Raw genomic sequence first — 24,349 nt, 5'->3', positions numbered from 1 at the left:
TATCAGATTCAACCAGCCTCTCATACTTTGTTAGGAGAGAAAACAATGGCAGAATTACAAATATTAACTTTTCCTAAGGTTTTGTGAGACCATTTCAATTTTACCTAATCAATATTTTACAGGAATATATCAAAATCAATAATTTAGGTGACACCCATTCATTAATATCATAGAAATAGAAGGCTGAAAGAGATCTTGAGAGATCATCTAGTCCTTCCCCCTGCGCTGATGGGGATGGACCAAGTATACCTTGACCTCCATGATAGCTGTTTGGAGGTTTTAAAGAATGTTAGACAATGACAGGGATTCCACAACCTCTCGGAAGTGTATTCCAGTACTTACCTATACTTATAGAAAGATTTTTCCTAATATCTAACTTAAATTTTGTGCGCTGCACATTAAGTCTCTCTTCAGTGGACATGAAGAATGATTGATCACCATTCTGTTTATAACAGCCCCTTAACATATTTGAAGACTATCATCAACTCTAGTCCCCCCAGTCTTCTTTTCTCAAGACTAAACATACCTGACCTTTGAGGAAAGATGTAAAAAACAGGGTATTCTAATCCTTTTATCATTTTTGTAGCTCTCTTCTGGACTCTCTCCAGTTTGTCCTCATCTTTCTTAAAGTGTGGTGCCCAAAACTGGACACAGTACTCCAGCTGAGACCTCATCAATGCCAAGTAAAGCAGGAAATTACCTCCCGTGTCTTACATGCAACACTTTTGTGTTAATATATCCCAGAATGATATTAGTCTCTTTTGCAACTGCATCACATTGTTGGCTCATATTCAATTTGTGATCCACCATAACCCCCAGATCCTTTTCAGCAGTACTACGACCTAGCTAGTTAGTCCCCATTTTGTAGTTTACCGTTTGATTTAGTGTAGTTATAGCTTTATATGACTACTGTCTGGTTTTTCATACTGCCCTCCTTCCAATTCAGTCCTAAACTTAATAACCAACATTCTTATGAAGCCCATGAGTTAGAGATTAATTCTTTTGCCATTTGAATCTGGGATACTTAACACTGGTTTTGGAAGAACTGAGTAAAATATATGTATTTTGCTGAACCCCAGAATGTAAATTTTCAAAAGGTACATTGCAACTTTGAAATGTAAAATGTTCCAATGCCAGCTTGTCATTAAAATTATTTTTTAATTTATTTTTTAATTATAGTTCACACTTGAGTAGTGCTCAACTATAGTTTACACACACACACAGAGAGGACTATGTTTTTATACAAATACCCGTTTTTAAAAAAAATGAAACCTTACTTCCATTGGGCATTCACCATCACAGACAGACATACACGGATCTGGAGGGTGATAGAATTCCTGTGGATCATAGGTTAGCCATGCAGTGTATTGATAGCATCTCAAAACATTTTCTGGAAATCTGCAGTGTGACTCAGACAGAATTTGACTCTTATGATGAAATTCTCTAATCTACTCTGCAGATCTCCACTGCATATTCTTCACTCATTCTGCATATAAAACAGTGGCAATCTGAGTGGAAAATTTTGGCTGCAGCTATTGGTTATTATTGGTTAATAGCTTTGGCTATTAGGAAAAATTCGTAAATGTTTCAGGTTAGGAAAAGAATTAACAACTATATTTATTTCTAAATAGTAACATTTGTTTCTCAATCAGCAATTTCTTGATCTTCTGGCTGGTGATGAGGAGGAGCATGCTGTGCTTTTGTGTAATTACTTTCTTGCTATGGGCAAAAAAGCCTGGCTGATAATTGGAAATGCTATTCCTGAGGTAAGACAGTAGTTTTTGTTTGATTTGAATGTGAACATAATATCCAAATGCTTACATAAATAGAGCATAAACAAACAAAAAATGATTATGTTCCAAGAAATGGACTGAATTTTCTCTAGCAGATATGATTTTAAAGTAATGAAGATATGGGTTTAAAAATTAGTGCCATTGGAACCCTGTTCTGGTATCAAGCATTCTACCATCTTATTTCTCCATTAGTTAAGTATAAATCTAGTAGATCCCCACTCCTGGATCCATGCTTCCATGTCTGAGTAGTGGGAACTATTCTCCCTTGTCCTTTTTCTCCATTGTCCACCACCTGTAAATCCTTGTGGCAGAGCTCCAACCTTGTCCCCGTGGGTCCTGCCTTCCAGGCGGTTTATGCTAGCCTCAGAGGCTCACAGCAACCCTCCATATAGCCCTTCTCTGTCTAGGGCCAGAGTTACAGTCTACTGAGCCCTATTCATCATAAGCCACGAAGGAGGTTGGTGAGAGAACTCCCACAGTCTCTGTTGTCCCTACGGGCTTACTCCCAAACAGTTTAGCCTCCTGTCCTGACAGGGGCCTGTCTTCCCCTCCCAGGAGGTATTTCTGTAGTGGCGGGTTGGGGGGAACCTGGTCCCGTCCTCTACTCCGGGTTTCGGCTGAGGGACCCTAATGACAGCAGCTGTTGGCAGCTGACCTTTCACTGCCAGAGTTGCTGCATTTCCCTTGGCCGCTTCCCCACAGCTCTCCCTCCCCCTTCTCTCTTCTTCACCCTTACTTTAGGGCTCCCTTTCCAGTGGCTTGAGTGTGTCTTCATTTCCCAGCCCTTCAGCCGCACTTCCGCTCCCTGGCTTTCCTCGGCCTGACTGGAGTGAGCCCTTTTATAGTATCAGAGGGGCCTTAATTAGAGTCAGGTGTTCACATTAGCTTAATGGTCTCACCTGACTCTTTGCAGGCTAATTGGAGTCATGTGTCGACCCTAACTTGGAGCAGCCCCTGCTCTGGTCAGTCAGGGAACAGAAAACTGTTAATCCAGTGGCCAGTATATCTGCCTTCTGCTATTCTGCTGTACCCAACTGGCCAGGGTCTATCACATCCTCTTAGAAGTCACTTTGCATAGGTGTAAATGACTCCACCAGGTTAAAGGCACTGGAGAATCAGGCTCTCTAATTCTAAAGCAGTTAAATTCCTTTAGCAGCATGGGTCATGTTTGTCCCACTGAAGTGCTCAGATTTATAAGCAGCCAGCACTACTAACAGGTTTCAAGGCCAGTGGCCAAACTGTCTATAAATGTCCTAGAGGGTCTCCCTGAAGGAAGATTACAGGCATTCTACCCTCAGACACATGGGTCCTCAACATAAGAAAAGCTACAAAACTGAGTCTTGGGAAATCCATTCCCAGAATTTCACTCCTTTAGTTTGTTCCCAAGTATAGCAGTATTAGGAAGAGATCCTGGAACTCAAAATCCAATTAATCTTTTCAGAATTTGATGATGACAGCCCCAACAGGACATTCAGCCCATGTTACCAGGGAAAGTGCTGAAACCCAGAAAGGCCAGATAGGGTTCATGGGTCATCGGGAAGGTGGAAGAATGCCTGGGGCAACTAGCTGTGTATGAGGGATTGTTGTTGGGATAAGCAAAAGAGATATCTAAGGCAGCTCTGTGTATGAGAGAGAGATGGGTGCTGGAAACGTAAGTGAGAGGGGTGCCTGGGGCAGCTGTCTATGGATGTGAGTGCATGCCACGGGATGGGGTTTATGGTAAAGCAGAGGGATGCCTGGTATTGATAAGGCCCATGCTCTTGCCCTGCCTTGCCTTGCTCTTTGTATTGCTGATGCTGTCAGCAGCTCCCCATTCTTGCTGACTGTTAATCTGGCTGGGATCCAGCAGAAGCAGGGAGTAGTAAAAGAGAAGGTAAAGAGGCCACCCAGTAGTGCTGTGTGGGGCTGTAGAGTTATTGTGGAGAAGTCCCTTTAGCTCTGCTGGAATGCATGCAATTCCAGCAGGGCTCTGGGAAGCTACGGGGTTGCCAAATGTGCATATCATGCAATATGCAGCACAGCTGCTCTGCTAATTAGTCTTTCATATAGAGCTACTTTTTACATACTGGAGAAACATTTTTTCAAATAACTTCTAAAAAGATGCTTACTGATCCTTACCTGAAGCTGTCTGTGTAAAAGGGACTATGAGCAGAGTGTCTCAGTTAAAATGAATACCAAAACTTCCCTGATAATTTACCGTGTTGTGCTAACGGTGTTGTAGGGGTGCCCTAAAAGTTGGTGACTTTATATGCTGGAGTACACATGCTATAAAGCTTAGTTTGACCCTCAACTCTGCACTTCTTTGTGTTTGTGTAAGACTCACTAAAATCGAGCCCAAATTGGGAGTTACCAAAAAACATTACTCCTCTGAAGGCTGATTAGTACCCTCTATGGAATCAATTAAGGGTCTCAGACCTGTTCCTAGGGAACTAATAAAACTCTTGCTGACAGTCTCAGCAAGGAGGCTAGGCATTTGAGTGAATATGGAGACTTAATGAGTTTCTCAGTCTCAGACATCCAGCACAAGGATCAGGCCTACTGACTGGGCAGTGTGGAAAAGTATGCCCTTGCCACGATTGTTCTGTGAGTAAACAGAGAACTTCAGTTTGTTATGCTCTCAATATGGCAACTTTAATCAGCACTACATTTACTTGAAAATTTAGAGGAAAGTATCTTCTTTATTTTAGTTTTTAAAGTGCTGGGGTGGAAGAGTTATTTGTGCAATCCTGATGTAAGCCAAAGTAAAACTACACACCACTTTAAGGGCTTAGAGTTACTTGAACATTGGTTATGGTGGTTGAAGTGGATGAGTTGGCTGTTTTGAAGAAAACTACTCCAACCAGCTAGAGGAAAATAGTTCAATTGTGCAGTTTGTCTGTGGCCTCAATAATAAAGTGGTTACTGGCCTTTAAAATACAATACAATACATATTATCTTAGCAGAACTTCTAAAAAAATGTTTTTCAATCTTTTTCTTCCTAGGGGCCAACTGTATATGTATTAACTTGGGAGCAAAATCAGTATGTGATTTGGAATCCCAGCAGTGGACGTTGTTATGGACAGTTTGATACTTTCTGTCCATTGCAAAGTGTGGGCTGTTTGATTAGCTTTGATAATGTAAGTGTTTCCATCTTCTCTCTCTCTCTCCCTCTCTCTCACACACAAAATGGTGCTTACCTTTGTCATCCTCTCCCTTAACCTCTTGTTTCCTAGTGGATCAGGAGTTCCTGTATCCATGCCAATATACTTTATTATTAGTGGGTCATGTTATCAAATAGTGATTTATGCCATTCTTGGATTAGGTTTCCAGCAACTTAAGAAGTTCTGTTTCAACTGTTGTATAAAATGGCTTTTTACTATAGTTTAAACAGATTATAAATTATAAAATACTGATATAAATATAGCATACACAAGCAAAGCAACCCAACCATCTAAAACCTGTGCATTGTAGGATTTAATTTACCTACTCTTGCTTAATATAGTTGCTTAACTTTGTGACAAACAGCAGGAAGAGCAGCATATGATAGAGGCAAATCAGCAAAGTGAAATGGTGACTCGTAAACTACTAAATGTTTAAACGTGTTAACAAAATAATGGATAACAGAGAACAGAATAACAATTTATTTGGAGGACTTTCAGAAAGCTTTTGACAAAGTCTGTCACAAGAAGCTTCTGAGAAGACTAAATAGTCATGATGTGAAAGATAAGTACTGCGGTAAATTGGAAGTTGGCTGAGACATTGACAAAGAGTAGAATTAGTCAATATTCACCATTGCAAAAAGTTAACAGTGGGGCCCCATGATTCCCTGTAGGAATAATGTTTAATATAGTTATTGATTTTTTTACAGTGTGAACAGTGAGGTGGCAATTGACACAAAATTAGGGCTGTTGCTTAATCACAGTTAACTCACGTGATTAACTCAAAAAAATTAATTGGGATTTAATTAAAAAATGTAATCACACTGTTAAACAATAGAATACCAATAGAAATGTATTAAATATTTTGGATATTTTTCTACATTTTCATATATGTTGTATTCTGTGCTCTAGTTGAAATCATAGTGATATTATATTTTATTATAAATACACCAGACCCTCGCTAGAACACGGGATTTGAGATCCATGCGCAGTACTGCGTTGTGGCAGGGGCCGCATTAAAATGAATTGCAATTAAAGTAATTAAATTTGGGATCCATGGCTGCGACCGCGTTATATGCGAATTTGCCCTATATAGATGCACATTCTACTAAGGGTCTGGTGTATTTGCACTGTAAAAACGATAAAAGAAATAGTATTTTTTTAATTCACCTCATACAAGTACTGTAGTGCAATCTCTTTGTCGTGAAAGTGCAACTTACAAATGTAGATTTTTGTTTGTTTGTTTGTTACATGTTAGGGGGCTTATTCCTTCACCCGCTTGCTTCCCTTCTCCTTCTTGCATGAACAGAGAGCAACAGTACCCGAAGTCCAAAGGTGCAAACAATTTGATGTTTGTTGGGGTGAACTTTCAGCAAGCATGATTTCAGTTTCCTTCCTTAGTGTTCCCCTTCCCAGCTCTGACACCACAGAGCCTTACCTGTGTCCCTGTTCCCATTCCCCCCCCCTTAGCAAAACATCATTCCAGTTTCCCCACCCCCATTCCCTTTTCCCATTCCCCCCCCTTTTACTTTCTGATTGACTGCAGACTATGTAGTGAAACCTGAGTTTTATTTAGCTATACCTTAACCAATTATTTTTCTGAAATTTAACTAACCAATCCAAACATATTGTAGCATGATTATTTAACCAATTATATCCCACCACCTTAATTAGTTTACACCCAGCAAAATTAATTATACAGCAGACAGAAACAATTACAGAACCAGACAGAGACCATGCAAATAAACAATAGCAAAGTGAAAACTTTAATGACAAAACAATACAGAAGTAAGAATTTTACAACTACATTTATAAAGACATAAGGGTTTCCCAGCTGTGTCTATTGATAAGTGAGTTCTTACCGAACAGAAAACTATTAAACTAAACTTCCTTTTACATCCTCTAGGCTCTTCTGTTTCTCTGAAGGCGGTAGATTGAGTTACCTTTCTAACAGCCCCAGATTGCCTTATTTTAATGTGACTAGTTTGGAATGTGAGGATGTGACCGTTTGCTTCCCAGCTTATGGCTGCCTCTGCTGCTTAGCCAGAGATCTTAGCCTAAGAACAGGGCCTCAGACTGTCACAGTAAGAGAAGACCCTTACACCAGCTGACAGTGATTTTGATTCTTTCTTTTATACCTTTATAACTAGCTAGGTGATAAGAATACACCTAAATTTTTAAAGTAGAGGCCTTTACAGACAGGCCTGAATATCTATATCCTAACATTACATAACTGCACTCAAAAACGAAACATCGTAAAACTTCAGACCGTACAAGTCCACTCAGTTCTAGTTCTTGTTCAGCCAATCGCTAAGACAAACAAATTTGTTTACATTTACAGGAGATAATGCTGCCCTCTTCTTATTTACAGTGTCACCAGAAAGTGAGAACAGGCATTTGCATGGCACTTTTGTAGCAGGCATTGCAAGGTATTTACGTGCCAGATATGCTAAACATTTGTATGCCCCTTCATGCTTTGGCCACCATTCCAGAGGACATGCTTCCATGGTGATGATGCTCCTTAAAAAAATAATGCGTGAATAAAATTTGTGACTGAACTCCTTTGGGCAGAATTCTATGTCCCCTGCTCTGTTTTACCCACATTCTGCCATATATTTCATGTTATAGTAGTTTCGAATGATCACCCAGCACATGTTGTTCATTTTAAGAACACTTTCACTGAAGATTTGATAAAACACAAAGAAGGTACCAATGTGATATTTCTAAAGATAGCTACAGCACTCAACCCAAGGTTTAACAATCTGAAGAGCCTTCCAAAATCTGAGAGGTGTGGAGCATGCTTTCAGAAGTCTTAAAAGAGCAACACTCCGATGTGGAAACTACAGAACCCGAACCACCAAAAAAGAAAAACAAATTTCTGCTAGTGGCGTCTGACTTAGATAATGAAAATGAACATGCGTCAGTCTGCACTGCTTTGAATTCTTATCGAGCAGAACCTGTTATCAGCATGGACGTATGCCCCTGGAATGGTGGTTGAAGCATGTAGGGACATATGAATCTAGTGCATTGGGCACGTAAATATCTTGCGACGCCAGCTACAATGGTGCCATGAGAACACCTGTTCTCACTTTCAGGTGACATCGTAAACAAGAAGCAGGCAGCATTATCTCCTGCAAATGTAAACAAATTGGTTTGTCTGGGCGACTGACTGAACAAGAAGTAGGACTGAGTGGACTTGCAGGCTCTAACATTTTACATTGTTTTATTTTTGAATGCAGCTATTTTTTGTATGTAATTCTACTTTTGTAAGTTCAACTTTAATGATAAAGAGATTGCACTACAGTACTTGTATGAGGTGAATTGAAAAATATTATTGTGCAAAAAATAAGTGCAAATACTTTTAATCAAAAATAAATATAAAGTGAGCACTGTACACTTTGTATTCTGTGTTGTAATTGAAATCAATATATTTGAAAATGTAGAAAAACATCCAAAAAATTTAAATAAATGGTATTCTGTCATTGTTTAACAGTGCAATTAATGACGCAATTAAACTAGATTAATTTTTTTAATCACTTGACAGCCCTACACAGAATGATTTAGGTTAGTCAAGACTAGTGAAAACTGAGGAACTTCAGAAAGACCTAACATAGGGAGGTGATTGTGAAGCACTTTGGCAGATTAAATTCAGTGTTGACAAATTTAAGGTAATGCACATTGGAAGGAATAACTGGAACTGTTCCTACATGGTGTTGGGCATTGTCATGAACAGCTGAATGAGAACCTCTGCTCAATGTGCAGAAGTGGTCAAACAACAAATAAAATACTAGGATAGATAAGGACTGTGATAGAAAATTATATTGAAAAATACAATGCCATTATATAAATGGATAGTCTAACTAGTAGCTGATGCTCTGATTCACCTTTTCTGATAATATAAAAACAAGGGGATGGTCAATGAAATTGAAAAGCAACAAATTTAAAACTGTTAAAAGGAAATAGTTTTTATACAGCATATAATTAACTTGTGGAATATATTGCTACAGTACCTCACTGAGGCCAAGACTGGATAATCTTTTCTGAATCAACACCCACAGCTATAGTAGGTACGATAAAAAAATGATATAAATCTTGTTGTACCAATAAATTAAAAACCAGCAGGATCTTATTAAAGGGAAAAAGGCAAAATACCACATTTATTGTGAATACAGAAAGAATCATAGTAAGCAGTTAGTTACAGCTGTAACATTCCATTCAATCTCATCTTTATTCACTCATTCATTCATACAAACACACACACACACACACACAGGTTCCGCAAGGTTGTTATCATAGTAAGCAGTTAGTTATAGCTATAACATTCCATTCAATCTCATATTTATTCACACATTCACACACACACACACACACACACACACACAGAGGTTCTGCAAGGTTGTCATCATAGTTACCAGCCTTAGAGTTGCTCATGCCAAGCCACTGGCCAGGTGGCCTGGACATGAGGAGGGAGCAGGGCCTTGTCAGATGCTCATCTGATGCTCCTGGAAGTTGGTTTGCAGAATCAGACCCCAAAGTTCTCACTTTTTAGAGTCTCTTTTTATAGGAATTTCTTCCTAGGCCAGTCTGTGGGAATTGCTTCATCATGCTGTTGCTGAATCAATCAGCAGATGGCACATTCCTGACGGCTCCGTGCTGCTAGATGTTATCTTGTTCTTTGGTTCTCCCATTCTTGAGGCTGTTGGGTGGATTCCAGTCTGCCCTCCGGGGGTCCTCTGGTTATTTCCACTTGACGCCTTCTTCAGCCGATGGACACTGGATTCTTAGGCTGGCACCTCCCTGATCATTCAGTTATTATCCACACCAAGCATCCATCCACATACATCCTCTATCTCTATTTTAATCACAATTGTTAATACAACAAAAGGGCGAGGAGTCTCTGGGTGCTGTTTCTGTTGTTAGAGTATTGCTTTGAGTCTCTGTGAATTGCTTTGAGAACAGACTCTGTCTTAGAATGTACTAACACAATTAGCAGCTTGCAAGTTTCACACATAGAGGGAGAGAAACAGTACCAAAACCCAAGAGACCTCTTAATTAGTAATACCCTGGAATTTAAACTATGGGGAATCAAACTCATTTGTGATTTTAATACAGAACTTCTTTAATATGATCCAACAATCTTACTGTTTAAAAACCCAGGGATATAAGCCAGCCACTAAGTGATGGGCTTCATTTATAGACAGATTATTCTGCAATTTTGTATTGTAGGGCTTCTTGCACCTACGTTGACATGTCTAATGCTGGACACGATGGAGAGCAGATACTGGATTAGATGAAATACTGATCTGATGCAGTCTGGCAATTCATACGTTCCTAGGTTTAAAAAGTCCCTATAATATTGCTTCTGCACATACTTAAAAGCATCATTAAAGTGCAAAATCTAAAACACACACATGCAGACAGTCCAAAACATAACAAACTTGTATAAGAATATTTGGAAAATGTATCAGAAAAGTCAGCTGTTTGAAATTTTGTGTATTATATCATATGGTCTCTTCATTTTTAACCTTTTTAAATTTAAAAACAAAGGGTGAATGAGAGAATTTAAGGTTCTAAATAAAGTATATAATAATGAAAAGGCATCCCAATGATACCTTTCTGAAAGTTGCATCTTTCATTGAAAGTCATGTATTCCATGTTAAACATTTGTGATTTTTGTTAACTGTGCAGCCTTCATCAACTGTAATATATTGCAATTACATGAAGTACATGAACATATCAGATTCTTTATAAAGAGACTTGAGGTGAGAATGAATATACAGGAAGGCTCTTGTTTCATGTGAATTTATAAGGGTAACTCCTACTGTCTTAGCTTTGCATTGAAAAGATGTGATACATGTAGTATGGCTCTTGCTGTTAACAAAGTTCTTCTCTTTTAGATCTGGTTTAATATCCAACAATATGATTCCCCAGTAAGGATAAATTTTGACATCAGCAAACCCAAATTATGGAAATCTTTCTTTTCACAAAGATTACCATACCCTGGCCTCTCCAGTGTTCAGGTATTATTGTACCTACTTAAGACTCATTTTGTAGTTTAAAACAATTATTAGATTATTTTAAGGGATGGAAGGTGTGACATGAAATCTTAATTCACTATATGCCGTTTTTCTCTCATTTTGTAAGTCTTTATCTTGCAATTTAAGGGTAAACGTATTGTTGTTATGTTAGTACAGCAGGCCAACCACACCTCTGTAATAATTAGATCTTTACAGACTTACTCCTGAGTGAATTCTGGGCCATTTTGCACACACAGAATTCACATCCCCTGCAGATTTCTTTGCTTCCTTGCACAAAAATGACTTCTGACAGGGAAGCAAAGGGAAACCGCAAGAGCGGTCACATTCTCCCCCTACTCCCCCTCTCCCCCCCCCAAACAATGTGGGTGCATGGTTTCAGGCACCTGGAGCAACTGCCATAGAGGTAAATCACCGTGGGATGGGGATGCCCTCCCCCGTGGCTCTTACCCTGTGCCGGGTTTAGCTGCTAGTCCCAGCTGGATTGGGGCAGAGGAGGATGGGACTTCATCTTATCATAGAATATCAGGGTTGGAAGGGACCTCAGGAGGTCATCTAGTTCAACCCCGTGCTCAAAGCAGAACCGATCCCCAATTAAATCATCCCAGCCAGGGCTTTGTCAAGCCTGACCTTAAAAACTTCTAAGGAAGGAGATTCCACCACCTCCCTAGGTAACGCATTCCAGTGTTTCACCACCCTCCTAGTGAAAAAGTTTTTCCTAATATCCAACCTAAATCTCCCCCACTGCAACTTGAGACCATTACTCCTTGTTCTGTCATCTGCTACCACTGAGAACAGTCTAGAGCCATCCTCTTTGGAACCCCCTTTCAGGTAGTTGAAAGCAGCTATCAAATCCCCCCTCATTCTTCTCTTCCGCAGACTAAACATCCCCAGTTCCCTCAGCCTCTCCTCATAACTCATGTGTTCCAGTCCCCTAATCATTTTTGTTGCCCTCCGCTGGACTCTTTCCAATTTTTCCACATCCTTCTTGTAGTGTGGGGCCCAAAACTGGACACAGTACTCCAGATGAGGCCTCACCAATGTCGAATAGAGGGGAACGATCATGTCCCTCGATCTGCTGGCAGTGCCCCTACTTATACATCCCAAAATGCCATTGGCCTTCTTGGCAACAAGGGCACACTGTTGACTCATATCCAGCTTCTCGTCCACTGTAACCCCTAGGTCCTTTTCCGCAGAACTGCTGCCTAGCCATTCGGTCCCTAGTCTGTAGCGGTGCATTGGATTCTTCCGTCCTAAGTGCAGGACTCTGCACTTGTCCTTGTTGAACTTCATCAGATTTCTTTCGGCCCAGTCCTCCAATTTGTCTAGGTCCCTCTGTATCCTATCCCTACCCTCCAGCGTATCTACCTCTCCTCCCAGTTTAGTGCCATCTGCAAACTTGCTGAGGGTGCAATCCACACCATCCTCCAGATCATTTATGAAGATATTGAACAAAACCGGCCCCAGGACCGACCCTTGGGGCACTCTGCTTGATACCAGCTGCCAACTAGACATGGAGCCATTGATCACTACCCGTTGAGCCCGACAATCTAGCCAGCTTTCTATCCACCTTATAGTCCATTCATCCAGCCCATACATCTTTAACTTGTTGGCAAGAATACTGTGGGAGACCGTGTCAAAAGCTTTGCTAAAGTCAAGGAACAACACATCCACTGCTTTCCCTTCATCCACAGAGCCAGTTATCTCGTCATAGAAGGCAATTAGATTAGTCAGGCATGACTTGCCCTTGGTGAATCCATACTGACTGTTCCTGATCACTTTCCTCTCCTCTAAGTGCTTCAGAATTGATTCCTTGAGGACCTGCTCCATGATTTTTCCAGGACCTGAGGTGAGGCTGACTGGCCTGTAGTTCCCAGGATCCTCCTTCTTCCCTTTTTTAAAGATGGGCACTACATTAGCCTTTTTCCAGTCGTCGGGGACTTCCCCCAATCGCCATGAGTTTTCAAAGATAATGGCCAATGGCTCTGCAATCACATCCGCCAACTCCTTTAGCACTCTCGGATGCAGCGCATCCGGCCCCATGGACTTGTGCTCGTCCAGCTTTTCTAAATAGTCCCGAACCACTTCTTTCTCCGCAGAGGGCTGGTCACCTCCTCCCCATGCTGTGCTGCCCAGTGCAGCAGTCTGGGAGCTGACCTTGTTTGTGAAGACAGAGGCAAAAAAAGCATTGAGTACATTAGCTTTTTCCACATCCTCTGTCACTAGGTTGCCTCCCTCATTCAGTAAGGGGCCCACACTTTCCTTGACTTTCTTCTTGTTGCTAACATACCTGAAGAAACCCTTCTTGTTACTCTTAACATCTCTTGCTAACTGCAACTCCAGGTGTGATGTGGCCTTCCTGATTTCACTCCTTCATCCCCAAGCAATATTTTTATACTCATCCCTGGTCATTTGTCCAATCTTCCACTTCTTTTAAGCTTCTTTTTTGTATTTAAGATCAGCAAGGATTTCACTGTGAAGCCAAGCTGGTCGCCTGCCATATTTACTGTTCTTTCTACACATCGGGATGGTTTGTTCCTGTAACCTCAATAAGGACTCTTTAAAATACAGCCCCCTCTCCTGGACTCCTTTCCCCCTCATGTTATTCTCCCAGGGGATCTTGCCCATCATCTCCCTGAGGGAGACAAAGTCTGCTTTTCTGAAGTCCAGGGTCCATATTCTGCTGCTTTCCTTTCTTCCTTGTGTCAGGATCCTGAACTTGACCATCTCATGGTCACTGCCTCCCAGATTCCCATCCACTTTTGCTTCCCCTACTAATTCTTCCTGAATCTTCCTGTACAAGAAACAGCCAGGGCTGGAGCAGAATCAGACCCACTCCCAGAAACCTCCACACACACACACACCCAGCTTGCTGCACTCATTGTGCCTCAGCCACCAGGGGAGGGGTCGCTGTATGGGAAGTCCAACTCCCATGCAGCTGAACCCCCCCCCATACCCACCCCCCGGTGAACCTCACCCTCTCTCACCCAGAACCCCATCACCAAGCTCCTTGCACCCACTCTGCCAAGCCTTACCCCCTGCATCTGGACGCCCACCCTGGCACCCAGACCATCCCCCAATGTGCCCCCCACACTTGAACCCCCACCATAATGAGCTCCCCTGCACCTGAGCACTCCACTGAGCCCCCCACCCCACTGAGCCCCAACCAGCTGCACTCAGACCTCCACCCCACCACTCCCCCAGCATCCAGACCTACGCCCCACTGACTCCCTCTGCACTCAGACCCTCCCCCCTGCCGAGCCCTCCTAAAGAATCCCATTCCCCTTGCACCTGGAACCCCCCTACCCAAGAAGCCTGTGCATCCAGATCCTCCCTGCACCCAAATGGCCCCACACTGAACCCCCTCACCCCACACCTGAGTGGGGGCCAGGGCTGGGCATGCCTGTGAGACTTTGTCCCTCTCACTTGCTATGTTGGTGCAACTGGCCCGGAGGAGCGGGACCCCAGGGTGTTTCTGGGGCAGGCCCAGCCCTAGCACCGTGTCAGAGTCGGGTGCAGCCTCACTGCTGAGTCCATGCCCGGGGGAGGGTGGCTGGTGCTCTCCCACCTCTGTGCAGCCTGTGGCCTGTGCTCCCTATTGCCATGCTGTAGCCTCCACATTTCTATATTGACAAAATATGTAGAATTTTTAAAAATTCTGTGCACAATATTTTATATTCTGGTGCAGAATTCCCTCAGGAGCGTACAGGACAGTATATTGAGTGACAGTATTTTATAATTGATCTGGTTTCATTCAGAATGGATGAATCTCTCTTGTCCTAAAAACACCCACAGACGGTCTGAAGCCAAATATGATTTGTGACATTCCTCTGTTAGCTTAGTCACAAGTGAAATCCAAATAATATAGCCTCTGAAATCTAAGGAAAATGTCAAATTTGTCTTTAAAATGTGAAGAGGTCACGTTCATTTCATGTCCCACACCAAGCGCGCGCTCCTTATCTAATCAAACATCAGTGGTTGAAACTTACGGTCAGAAGGGACAGAATAACTTTGTGTACAAAATTCTAACTTCTAAATGTTTTTCAGTAATTCATTTTTCTGACCTCATGTAGTACATGGTGAAACATTATGGGCCTAATTTTGATCTCATTCACACCCTTGTTAATCAGGAACAACTCCAGTAGATGTACACTGGTGTGAACCCACATGAGAGGAAAATGTGGTCCTGTTTTTTCATCTTTGATAACAAGAAGTCTTACATTCCAAGTGATGTTTTAATCAATTCTTTTTTTTATTAGCCTGAAGAATTAATTTACCAACGTACAGACAAGGTTGCTGCATTAGAACTGCAGGGCAGGTAACTTTGCCTCTATAAATATCTACGTAATTCCATTAAACACTGTGAGCAGCAGCAGCAGCTCCACTGTCTGATTCACCACCGAAGAATGGAACATTCAGTGATCTTTCTCCTCCAATCTAGATTGTAAGGAGCTGCAGTTGGAAAAGTGTAACTACTTCTCGGGCACTCTGTTAAGCATGCTCATAGTGGCTTTTTGATCTCTTGAGCCAGAGTGGTCTCTCCCTTCACTGTATCTATGTATTGTAAGAATAAGAATTAAAAGTTCAGGTGCCACCGAGAAATCTTAAAAATCAGTCCTCCAGCATGTGATTTTTGGAGGGTTTCTTGTAAACCAGAACACTGTGGCATTACTGCTGTTGTGTTTATCTTTGAACTGCTTTGGGAACAGTGGCAAACTTACTACCTTAAGATCCCCAGTGCTTTCTGCAACTTGGGTAGCGTGTCTAGGAAAAAAAAGGTTGAGTTCTGTTTTCTGAGTGAGTCATCCAAAATTGTGAAGCCAGAATCACACCTTGAACAGTCAACCGGTAAGGTAGTTATAACAAGTAGCTGTATTATACTGCAGGATCGAAAAGATACTGAAAGAGAAGATTATGGAGTGGAGGCCAAGGCATCTAACTCGTTGGAACAGATATTGTACCTCCACGCTTCGTCATTTCCTCCCTCTCCTGGAACAGTTCCAAGGAAAAGCTGTAGAAGATGACCACCAGGCAGAATTGCAAAAACAGCTCGGAGATTACAGGGTACTATAATGAACTCCTATGTAGAGCTTGTGTAATGAAACACTAGTAGATGTTCCTCACAGTCCAATATTACATTAGTAAATCAAATCACTGAGGTTTAATTAACAGAAAGTCACCTAATATCCAAAGAACTGGCATATGTTGCTAGGCCTTTGATACAAGGCCAACTAATAGTAAATGCTTTAGGCAGCAACAAAAAAACCAACCTAACCAACCCTAATAAACTTAGGCAATTCTGTTCTCCTAGAGTTGCAGTTGTTCTGATGTTTCTGGGAAATTTATATTTATTAAAGTTTGAAATGGTTTTGAGTGATTATTAGCCAGGCTTCTGACAGCCCTCCCTTTTGTTTTGTTTACCTGATGGGGAATTGTAAGTCTCAGATCCTTGCACAAAGAAGAGCGTCCCGAAGCAGTTTCTCACTGAACTTTTTCAACAAAGCACATAACTCTCAATAGCCCCTAATAGGCTAACAATTTTCCTAGCAACAGCCAATAACAATTCATTATTCTTATTAGCAAAGCATTTCTCTTCATAATAAAAAAATTGTCAGAAACATCTAAACCCAAAGTCAGCTGTCCAAACAGTCCTTCCATTTTGATAGCAGAACGGCAAGCATGCAGCTGCATGGTCTTGCCTCTCAGGGTCCTAAAAATTATTTTTAGGACTGTGATGTTCGGTTTTTCAAAGGGCAGTGGCTGAACGTACAAGATGGCTGACTGCAGTACTGTCAGCTTCTCGGTTATAGAGTGTGACTCTACCCCAGCACCCACCCCCTGAGAGCTCTGGCAAAGGAACTTCTGTACTGTACCAGCAAGTGGGTACAAATGCTGCAGAGACAGTGTTCCCACCCTCTCAGCTCAGAATCACCATACCCAAGTGCACTCTGCTCTAGCAACTGTGTGGGGGAAATCATCTGGCGCCCACGTCATCGTAAATTCAGATGAATGATAACCAGTTGACAAATTACTTCTATTGAAAGGTTTGTGACACCAACCAAAGCTGGTTCAGGGTTACTGTTAGTGCGGGGCCCTGTTGGTTGCAAATATGCACTATTGCTTTAATTGCTATCCATCATATTGTACCATATTCAGTTGGCAGCTATTGAGGTGGCATATTTAATTAGAAATTGACCCTGCAGTTGTTGTACAGCTTGGGAATGCTGTAGCTGGAGTGCAGGGCAGCACAACAATCAGCTGTAGCAGCATACAAGTACTAGGGCCCAGGGACAAACTGATTGGCGCTCTAGAAGACAGCAGGTGCAGATGGGTGGCCACAGTAGAGAGGCAGTGGGCCTGTCTTGAAATAGGGCCAACGGGCTGACAGGAATTAAACAAACATCCATTCAGGAAGCTATGCCTTGCTGAAACATAGTTTGAAGTTGGAGAGGGGCACTCATTTTAATGTGAAATAGGCAGGTTATTCAGCCTCAGTCCAGTAATAAGTAAGTGCTCTTAAAAGAAAAGCTGAACTTGCAGCCACCGTGAAATTACACGTAATAGCCATAATTGCTGTAGCTTTTTTTTTATTTTCCCTACCTGGTGTAAAGCTCATTATACTCTGATTCAATACCTCAACTAATGAGAGAGAAACAGTCATTTCTCACTCTCACTAATGATTTTTTTCCCTTAAATTTCCCAGGTTTCTGGATTTCCTATTCATATGCCATTTTCTGAAGTGAAACCTTTAATAGAGGCTGTATACAGTACTGGAGTCCATACCATTGATGTTTCAAGTGCAGAATTTGCTCTCGCAGTATACATCCATGCTTATCCCAAAAATGTTCTCTCTGTGTGGATTTACATTGCTTCACTTGTTCGTAATCGATAAAAACACTCAACAAGACAGCACCTTCCTGTCAGATAAATGCTTTGGTGTAAAAAAAACATTGCATCCAGTTGTACGTAGGGGGTGTGAACAAAACAATTCCCTTAACAGTAAAGATGAAAAACATAGTAGCATTCTGGCTATTGCCTTTGAGGAGCTTTTCGGTCTTTGGTTTGTGCCTACATAAGAGACTGTGTACATGTTGGCTTTTGCCTCTGTAGACTGAAACATTACCTATGGAACAGAGCTATTCTCCAGCTTGTACACAGCTGTGAGGGTAAAAATACTAGTAGACAGTGGCAGCCTGTACCCACTAAGCCTCCCAGCACTGGTACTTTCAGAGCTGCTGTTGGGAGATTCCCCACAAATGTTAATTGTAGACATTACTTCACACCCTCCCTCCCATCCCGGGATGGCCGCAGCAGCTTGGGTAAAATACCTAACTAACTCTGCCTACCCACTTTCAGCTGACACCAACGTGTATGCATCTTATGTTGATGGTTCCACTCTGTCCAGTGAAATTGTCAGAGTCTCTTAACAAGATGAATAAAACCCCACTTTACTTCAGTTATGTTACTGTCTTATGTTAATACTGTGTGTACCTCCATTTCCCTCTGTACTGCACCAATATTTCAGTGGTGGGAATTGGGTGTATGATTTTTGCTCAGGCCCTCAGGGGAGGTGAGGCCCAGCATCTGCACATATGCTATGACAGTGCCCATCATAACCTGAGACCGAGGAGGTGGGTGCAACCAGGTGACACTTTTTGCCCAGGAAGCAGGACAAAAAGGAGGAGCAAGTGTGTGGGAGGTCAACTCCCTGGAAGCTGGGCAATCTGCTTAGGGAAACTGGAAGAGGGGGAGTCAAGGCTGTCTGGCTCAGGACTCCCTAAGATGGACTTGGCTGAAAGTCACTAAAATAGAAAGTTTATTAGTTGACAGGAACACAGAGCTTGCTGTTCTACATGCTGGCTGAGAGTCACTGCTGACTGCAGGAGGTGCAGTGAAGGGCCTCAGGCTTCCCCAGGAGTGGACTTGTCATGGGAAGCACATAGGAGGAAGGGAATGCTGAATGCTCTGAGGTCAGACCCAGGAAGGTTGAAACTACGTAAGCATCTTGCCCTGGCGACAATATGCTCAGCGAGAGGAGGCATGCTACACCAGAGTCCTGACCGGCTTCATTTGGAGGAATTCCAGAGCACAGGCCTGGTGACTCCGTGACAGAGACTAATGAACATTTTGGACTTGTGTTTCTCCTTATGCTTCCATGACTACAGTGACTTAATCAGGCCCTTTTGGCACCTGAAGAATTGTCTAAAGAGCCAACATGTTTGTCCTTTTAAACAGTTGTTTTGTATACAAAAGCTAGTGCTAAGCATAGAATTACGGCATCTTTTGCACACAAAGACTAATTCTACTGTAACTTCATAGGTGGTGAGGTCTTCCTTTGCACTGTAACAAATGCTACCTTTCTGATGACAAACACCTGTTACAAATTAATGCAGATCACTTCTGCATCCATGATAGTAAAGAATGGGGGAGTTTGCTTTTTTTTTTTTTTAATTTTGTGTCTTTTCTACCATTGTGTTTCATAACAAAAGCTAATTGAGAAGTATCTTTGTACAAACATTCCCAGCTCTTTAATAGTCACTTAAAAGATGAAGTCTTCAGCTGTCACTACATACAAGAAATAAAAATTATTACAAATGTAAGGTACTGTTACAAAAACCAACTTGAGTCTCATTTCCCCACCTCCACTCCTACAGGGGGTTGTTGATGCCAGCATCACCACCACCACATGAGGGTTACTTACCTGTTCTTAAAATGGCTCTGCCAGCTAGGGGGTGGTAACTTGTACTAGAACCGTCTTCTGGCAGAGGCAACTAGAGCACTTCTATGGCCCCACCTTCTCATGTTCTGAGGGCAAGGCTACAAGGGGGCAGAGTACCCTTACCTCCTCCGTGTCTTCCACAGCAAATCCAGACACAGAACAAGCAATCCTCTCACAGGAGAAGGCAAGTGGAAAGTACAAATATGCAGAACCCTCTTCAAGAGCTGCAGTTATGGGCAAGTAACCTTCATTTCTTCTTTGAGTGGTTCTGCATATTCCCACTTATGGAACACTAATAAGCAGTGCTAAAAACTCACCTGAAAGTAGGAACACTACTATGTACTATGTTCAGCAATACATAGTTGGTGGGTGGGGGTGGGGCCATAGAACCCAAGTCATTCTTAGCATAAGATACAAACAGTTGAAATGGATTTACAAAAACTTAATTCTGTCCACTTAGGAGCCCGTCTAGGATCCAAAAGACAGATTCCCCTTTATTAGAGTGCAGTTTTGGGGGGGGGAGGGGGCGGAAATCAGACACTACCTTAAGAAAGAATCTGGGACTGGCTCTTAGAACTACATTGTGCTTGTGAAAGGGGGATCAGCCATAAGTGCACTTAAGTCATTCTCCTGCCTGCTGACAGCAACAATGAAGGACATTTTGAGAGATCACTCAGACAGGGGTTTGAAGGGTGATTTCATCAACATAGCCAAAACCAAATTAAGGTCTCAAGGCAGGCATGAGCTCTAACTGAAGCATGACGAACAAGTCTACCCTCTACTTGGCAGCCACTTGGGTATTACATGCTTGTAAACACTTAATGATTAGTTAGATAAGCCCTGATTCTGGAAGTGAAATAAATAGTTCAGAACACAAAGAATGGAAGCCAATACAGGCAGTAAGAACTTTTCTTCATCCATGCCTGAAATCAGGACCACTTCAACTGGACTACTAGAGTGAACAAGTAGGTCTTGCATGGATGAAGTACATCACCTCTTCAAGAGCAGACAAAGCCAAGTCTGGTCACCCACATTTTCAGGCAGAGATGTGGGGCCAGACGAAAGCTCCTGCTCTGACAACATATCTGGAGACCATCAGACAGTTGCAGGAGATGGGTAAACACTGCTGGTGTGACCAAACCTGGACAAGGAGACTCAGCCTTGCTCTGGCCTGGGGTGTCTTCCTCACTAAAGTGTACACATCAGCTCCTCCCCCCCACCCAGAAGGAAGGCATTTGACTCAAACTGACTGTTCCTGCCTTCTCTAGAACAGAAGAGGCAACACTTCTTGGTGGCCTGTGTTGTGAAGAAATCCACATCTAGCTGACCCCAATTGGAGAACATAGCCTGAACCAACTGATCCTTCAGGGATCATGCATGATGTGTCTGAAGTCACTGTCCAGGATGGGCATGGGGATTGAATAGTACCTCACTGAGTACATTCATTCCGACTAACCACCAGTCTAGAGCAGCTATGATATGCTGAGGCCCGGTGATCAAGTGAAGACTGTCCCCGGTTGGCCTGTAGAATTGGGATATCTCGTTCTCAGACAGGCAAAATCATGTAGGTAGGGGCTGCCATAAGATCCATGAGACTCAAAGAATTTTACTCTCGGAGTGGGACATCACCTAATCTTAAATCAGTAGTGGCTCATTTTGAAAAATCCTCTGGCAGGCAAGCTCTCCCCTCTACCACGTCCAGCACCGTGCCAATGAAGGGAATCCTTTGGGTGGGTGAGGAGGAGCCAAACATCTGTAGAGATTGGCTGTAAACACACTATGGCTTAACAGGTCCTCGCATACACCAGCCTTCAGTAGCTAGTCTACATCGACGTACACAAAAATACCCTGATTCATCAGGGTGAGTTGCTACCACAGAGACAAATGTCGTAAAAACACTGGGAGCTGTGGAGAGGCAGAGTGGGAGCACCTTGGACTGAAACAGCAGCCAGCCATCACCCATGGGAGGTATTTGTAATGATTTTAGTAAACAGATATATGAAAATACATGTTCTTGAGATTAGCAGTTCTCAAACTAGGGTCCTTAGAGACTACACAGGTTGCACTCCTTCCCCCCGAAACCGAGACAGGCTGTGTGACCTGCTGAGGTGATGCTTCCTGCCTGCATCAACTCCACCCTGAGGTCACCTCAGGGGGCCACCCAGCCTGTCTGGGTTGGGGCTGGGGTGCAACCAAAAAGTGCAGCATCACTGCAGAAGAGTGATTTACCCCGGCCATCAGATGGCGTTGCCTCACAGCCCATGTCTCAATAAACCACAGCAGCTAGTTAAGGAGACACACCATTGCTCTGCCCTGCTACATCAGCACTTCAGGGAGTAGGACCTAGCATGAGAGAAGGCAACCTTCTGATCACCGAGCGGTTGCAAAACCTGACCTTCGCTGTGCGCCCAGATCAGTTTCTTGCTCACAGTGCTAGGTCCGAGTCCCTGTGTGGACTGGATAACAGGAAGACATGAGAACAGCTGTTGATGCCTTACAGCACAGCTCCAGTTTGGGATTGTTTCAATGTGGAGAGCCTGGCACATGGGGCCTAACCCACAGGCCTTTCTCCTTCCGCGCTCTGCCTCCTCCCTGAGCAGTGTGCACAGCAGGCAGACAAGGGTTACGCACAGCACAGCTTGCCCCATTCTTGCTCAGCCTGAACAGGGAAAGGATTATGGTGGCCAGAGTCGACATAGGGAACCCAATCTGCTTGAACAAGTCCTGTAAGTCTAATACAGTCATGGCCAACCATCGGTTCTTCAAAAGAAAATATATGGCTCCTGCCAGGAGCCAACTCTGGGGGAAAAATGGTGCATGCTCAGCACCCACCGGCAGCCATATCAGTCCCCCGCCCCTCCCAGCTGCCAGCTCTCCCCCACCCCCAATCAGCACCTGCCCCTCTTGCCCGCTGCTACCACAATCAGCTATTTCCCCGCACTGTAGTTCTGGGAGGGAGGGGGAAGAGGAGCGCCCAGCCTCCCTTCCTTCCCCAGTGCCTCCTGCCGCGATCAGCTGTTTCGTGTGGTTGAGGCGGCTCTAGCGAGGAGGGAGGGGGGCTAGGTGCCACATCCTCGCCCCTCCCCCTCCCTCCCTGATCACAGCAGGAGGCCGGGGGGGGAGGGGAGAAGAGGAGCGAGGACCTGGTGTGTAGCCTCCCCCTCTGTCCTCTTATCTACTGCTCTTGTTTAGCACCAGGAGGCTCTAGGAGGGAGAGGGGGAGGGGGAGGAACAAGGACATGGCTCATGGGGGAAGGGGCAGAATGGGGCAGGGGACTTGGTGAAAGGGGTGGAGTGGGAGGCGGGGCCTGGGGCAGAGCCAGGTGTCCAGCAACCCCTGGCTGGAGCCTGGTCCCCTTCAATAAAAGTACACAGTGACTAGCTAGTGTGGAAATTTTTAACCAAAATTTCTCTTACACCATCAACGATGGAAGGCAAGTACAAACGGAAAAGAAAATACACGGATGAAAATCGAGGCTTCCAACAGGAGTGGGAGGGTAAGTACTTTTTCGTTGAACGTAATGGTAAGGCCATGTGTCTTTGTTGCTAGACATGTATCTCTCAGTTCAAAACTTCAAACTTGCAGCATCATTTCGCTTCTAGCCATGCACACATGGATCAAGAATTCCCACAAGGTTCTGAACGCTGCACTTTAAAACTGAAAATCTTGAAAAAATGAACAGATGTAGAAGTCCAGTTCTTCACCAGATTTGCCAAGCGATCGCAGACTGTAACATTAGCCTCCTATTATGTGGCTTGGCACATAGCCCGTGCAAAAAAGCCCTACACTGAAGGCGAGTTTATAAAAATGTGCCTCACCGATGTGATTTCAATCCTGTCACCAGAGAACGAGAATCTACAGAAGAAAATTTCTGGCCTGCAGCTTTCATGCCACATAACAGAACACAGAATCTAATCGCAACTGCACTTGCAACTTCACCAGTGTGAGTATTTGAGCATCGTTTTGGATGAGTCGTGCGATGTACAGGATAAACCTCAATTATCGGTATTTGTCTGGACTGTGTTGTAAGGGAAGAACGCCTGGATATCGTCCCACTAAAGAACAGAACTTGTGGAAGAGATCTAAAGGAGGCACTGATGTGGTTAGTTGCAAAACACCACTTCCCTTTACAGAAGCTCACTGCCATTGCAACAGATGGGGCTCAAATGCACTCAGTGTTCAAATGCACTCACAGACAATTTCAAAATCTAAATCAAAGAACTCAATGAAGACGACGTCCCTGGCGATTTGCCATTTCACTGCGCAGTTCGATGGCTCTCGAGAGGTAAAGTTCTTTCCTGGTTTTTTTGATCTCCTGGAATCACTAAAATTGTTTATGGAGGAGAAGCAAAGAACCCACCCTGACCTTACGGATCCTGGGTGGGTTCTAGACTTGGGATTTCTTGCAGACATGCTGCTGCATTTGGATAAACTAAACGTGGACTTACAAGGAAAATTCCGGTTGCTGTCTGATCTAGTGCAAAGTTTATTTGCGTTCATGAACAAACTGAAGTTGTTTCACAGACAAATGCTTGAGGGAGAGCTGGCACACTTTCCCTCAATGTCACAACTTCCAGACAGATCAAAAGAAGATGCAGCAGAACCCCTAAAATGGAGCACAACTAGATATGTGAGCATGATTAAAGATCTTAAGGACAGTTTTG

At 43.2% G+C, this 24,349-nt stretch overlaps 1 protein-coding gene across 3 annotated transcripts in view; it reads left to right on the top strand.

The window, feature by feature from the left end:
* Positions 1 to 18,421, top strand: part of CC2D2A (coiled-coil and C2 domain containing 2A) — a 131,871-nt gene extending 113,450 nt beyond the window's left edge. For all 3 annotated transcript variants that reach the window (XM_074951662.1, XM_074951661.1, XM_074951660.1), the window contains 6 exons: positions 1,653 to 1,766; positions 4,775 to 4,909; positions 10,828 to 10,950; positions 15,225 to 15,283; positions 15,852 to 16,029; positions 17,669 to 18,421. In XM_074951662.1, the coding sequence (XP_074807763.1) occupies positions 1,653 to 1,766; positions 4,775 to 4,909; positions 10,828 to 10,950; positions 15,225 to 15,283; positions 15,852 to 16,029; positions 17,669 to 17,857 (798 nt within the window). In that variant the 3' untranslated portion in view covers positions 17,858 to 18,421. The remainder of the gene's footprint in view (positions 1 to 1,652; positions 1,767 to 4,774; positions 4,910 to 10,827; positions 10,951 to 15,224; positions 15,284 to 15,851; positions 16,030 to 17,668) is intronic.
* Positions 18,422 to 24,349: the final 5,928 nt, after the last annotated feature.

Source organism: Natator depressus, chromosome 4 (genome assembly GCF_965152275.1).
Source record: "Natator depressus isolate rNatDep1 chromosome 4, rNatDep2.hap1, whole genome shotgun sequence".
Taxonomy (NCBI): Eukaryota; Metazoa; Chordata; order Testudines; family Cheloniidae; genus Natator; species Natator depressus.
The sequence above is the reverse complement of the archived record's forward strand: the minus strand, read 5'-3'. Positions and strand labels throughout refer to the sequence as shown.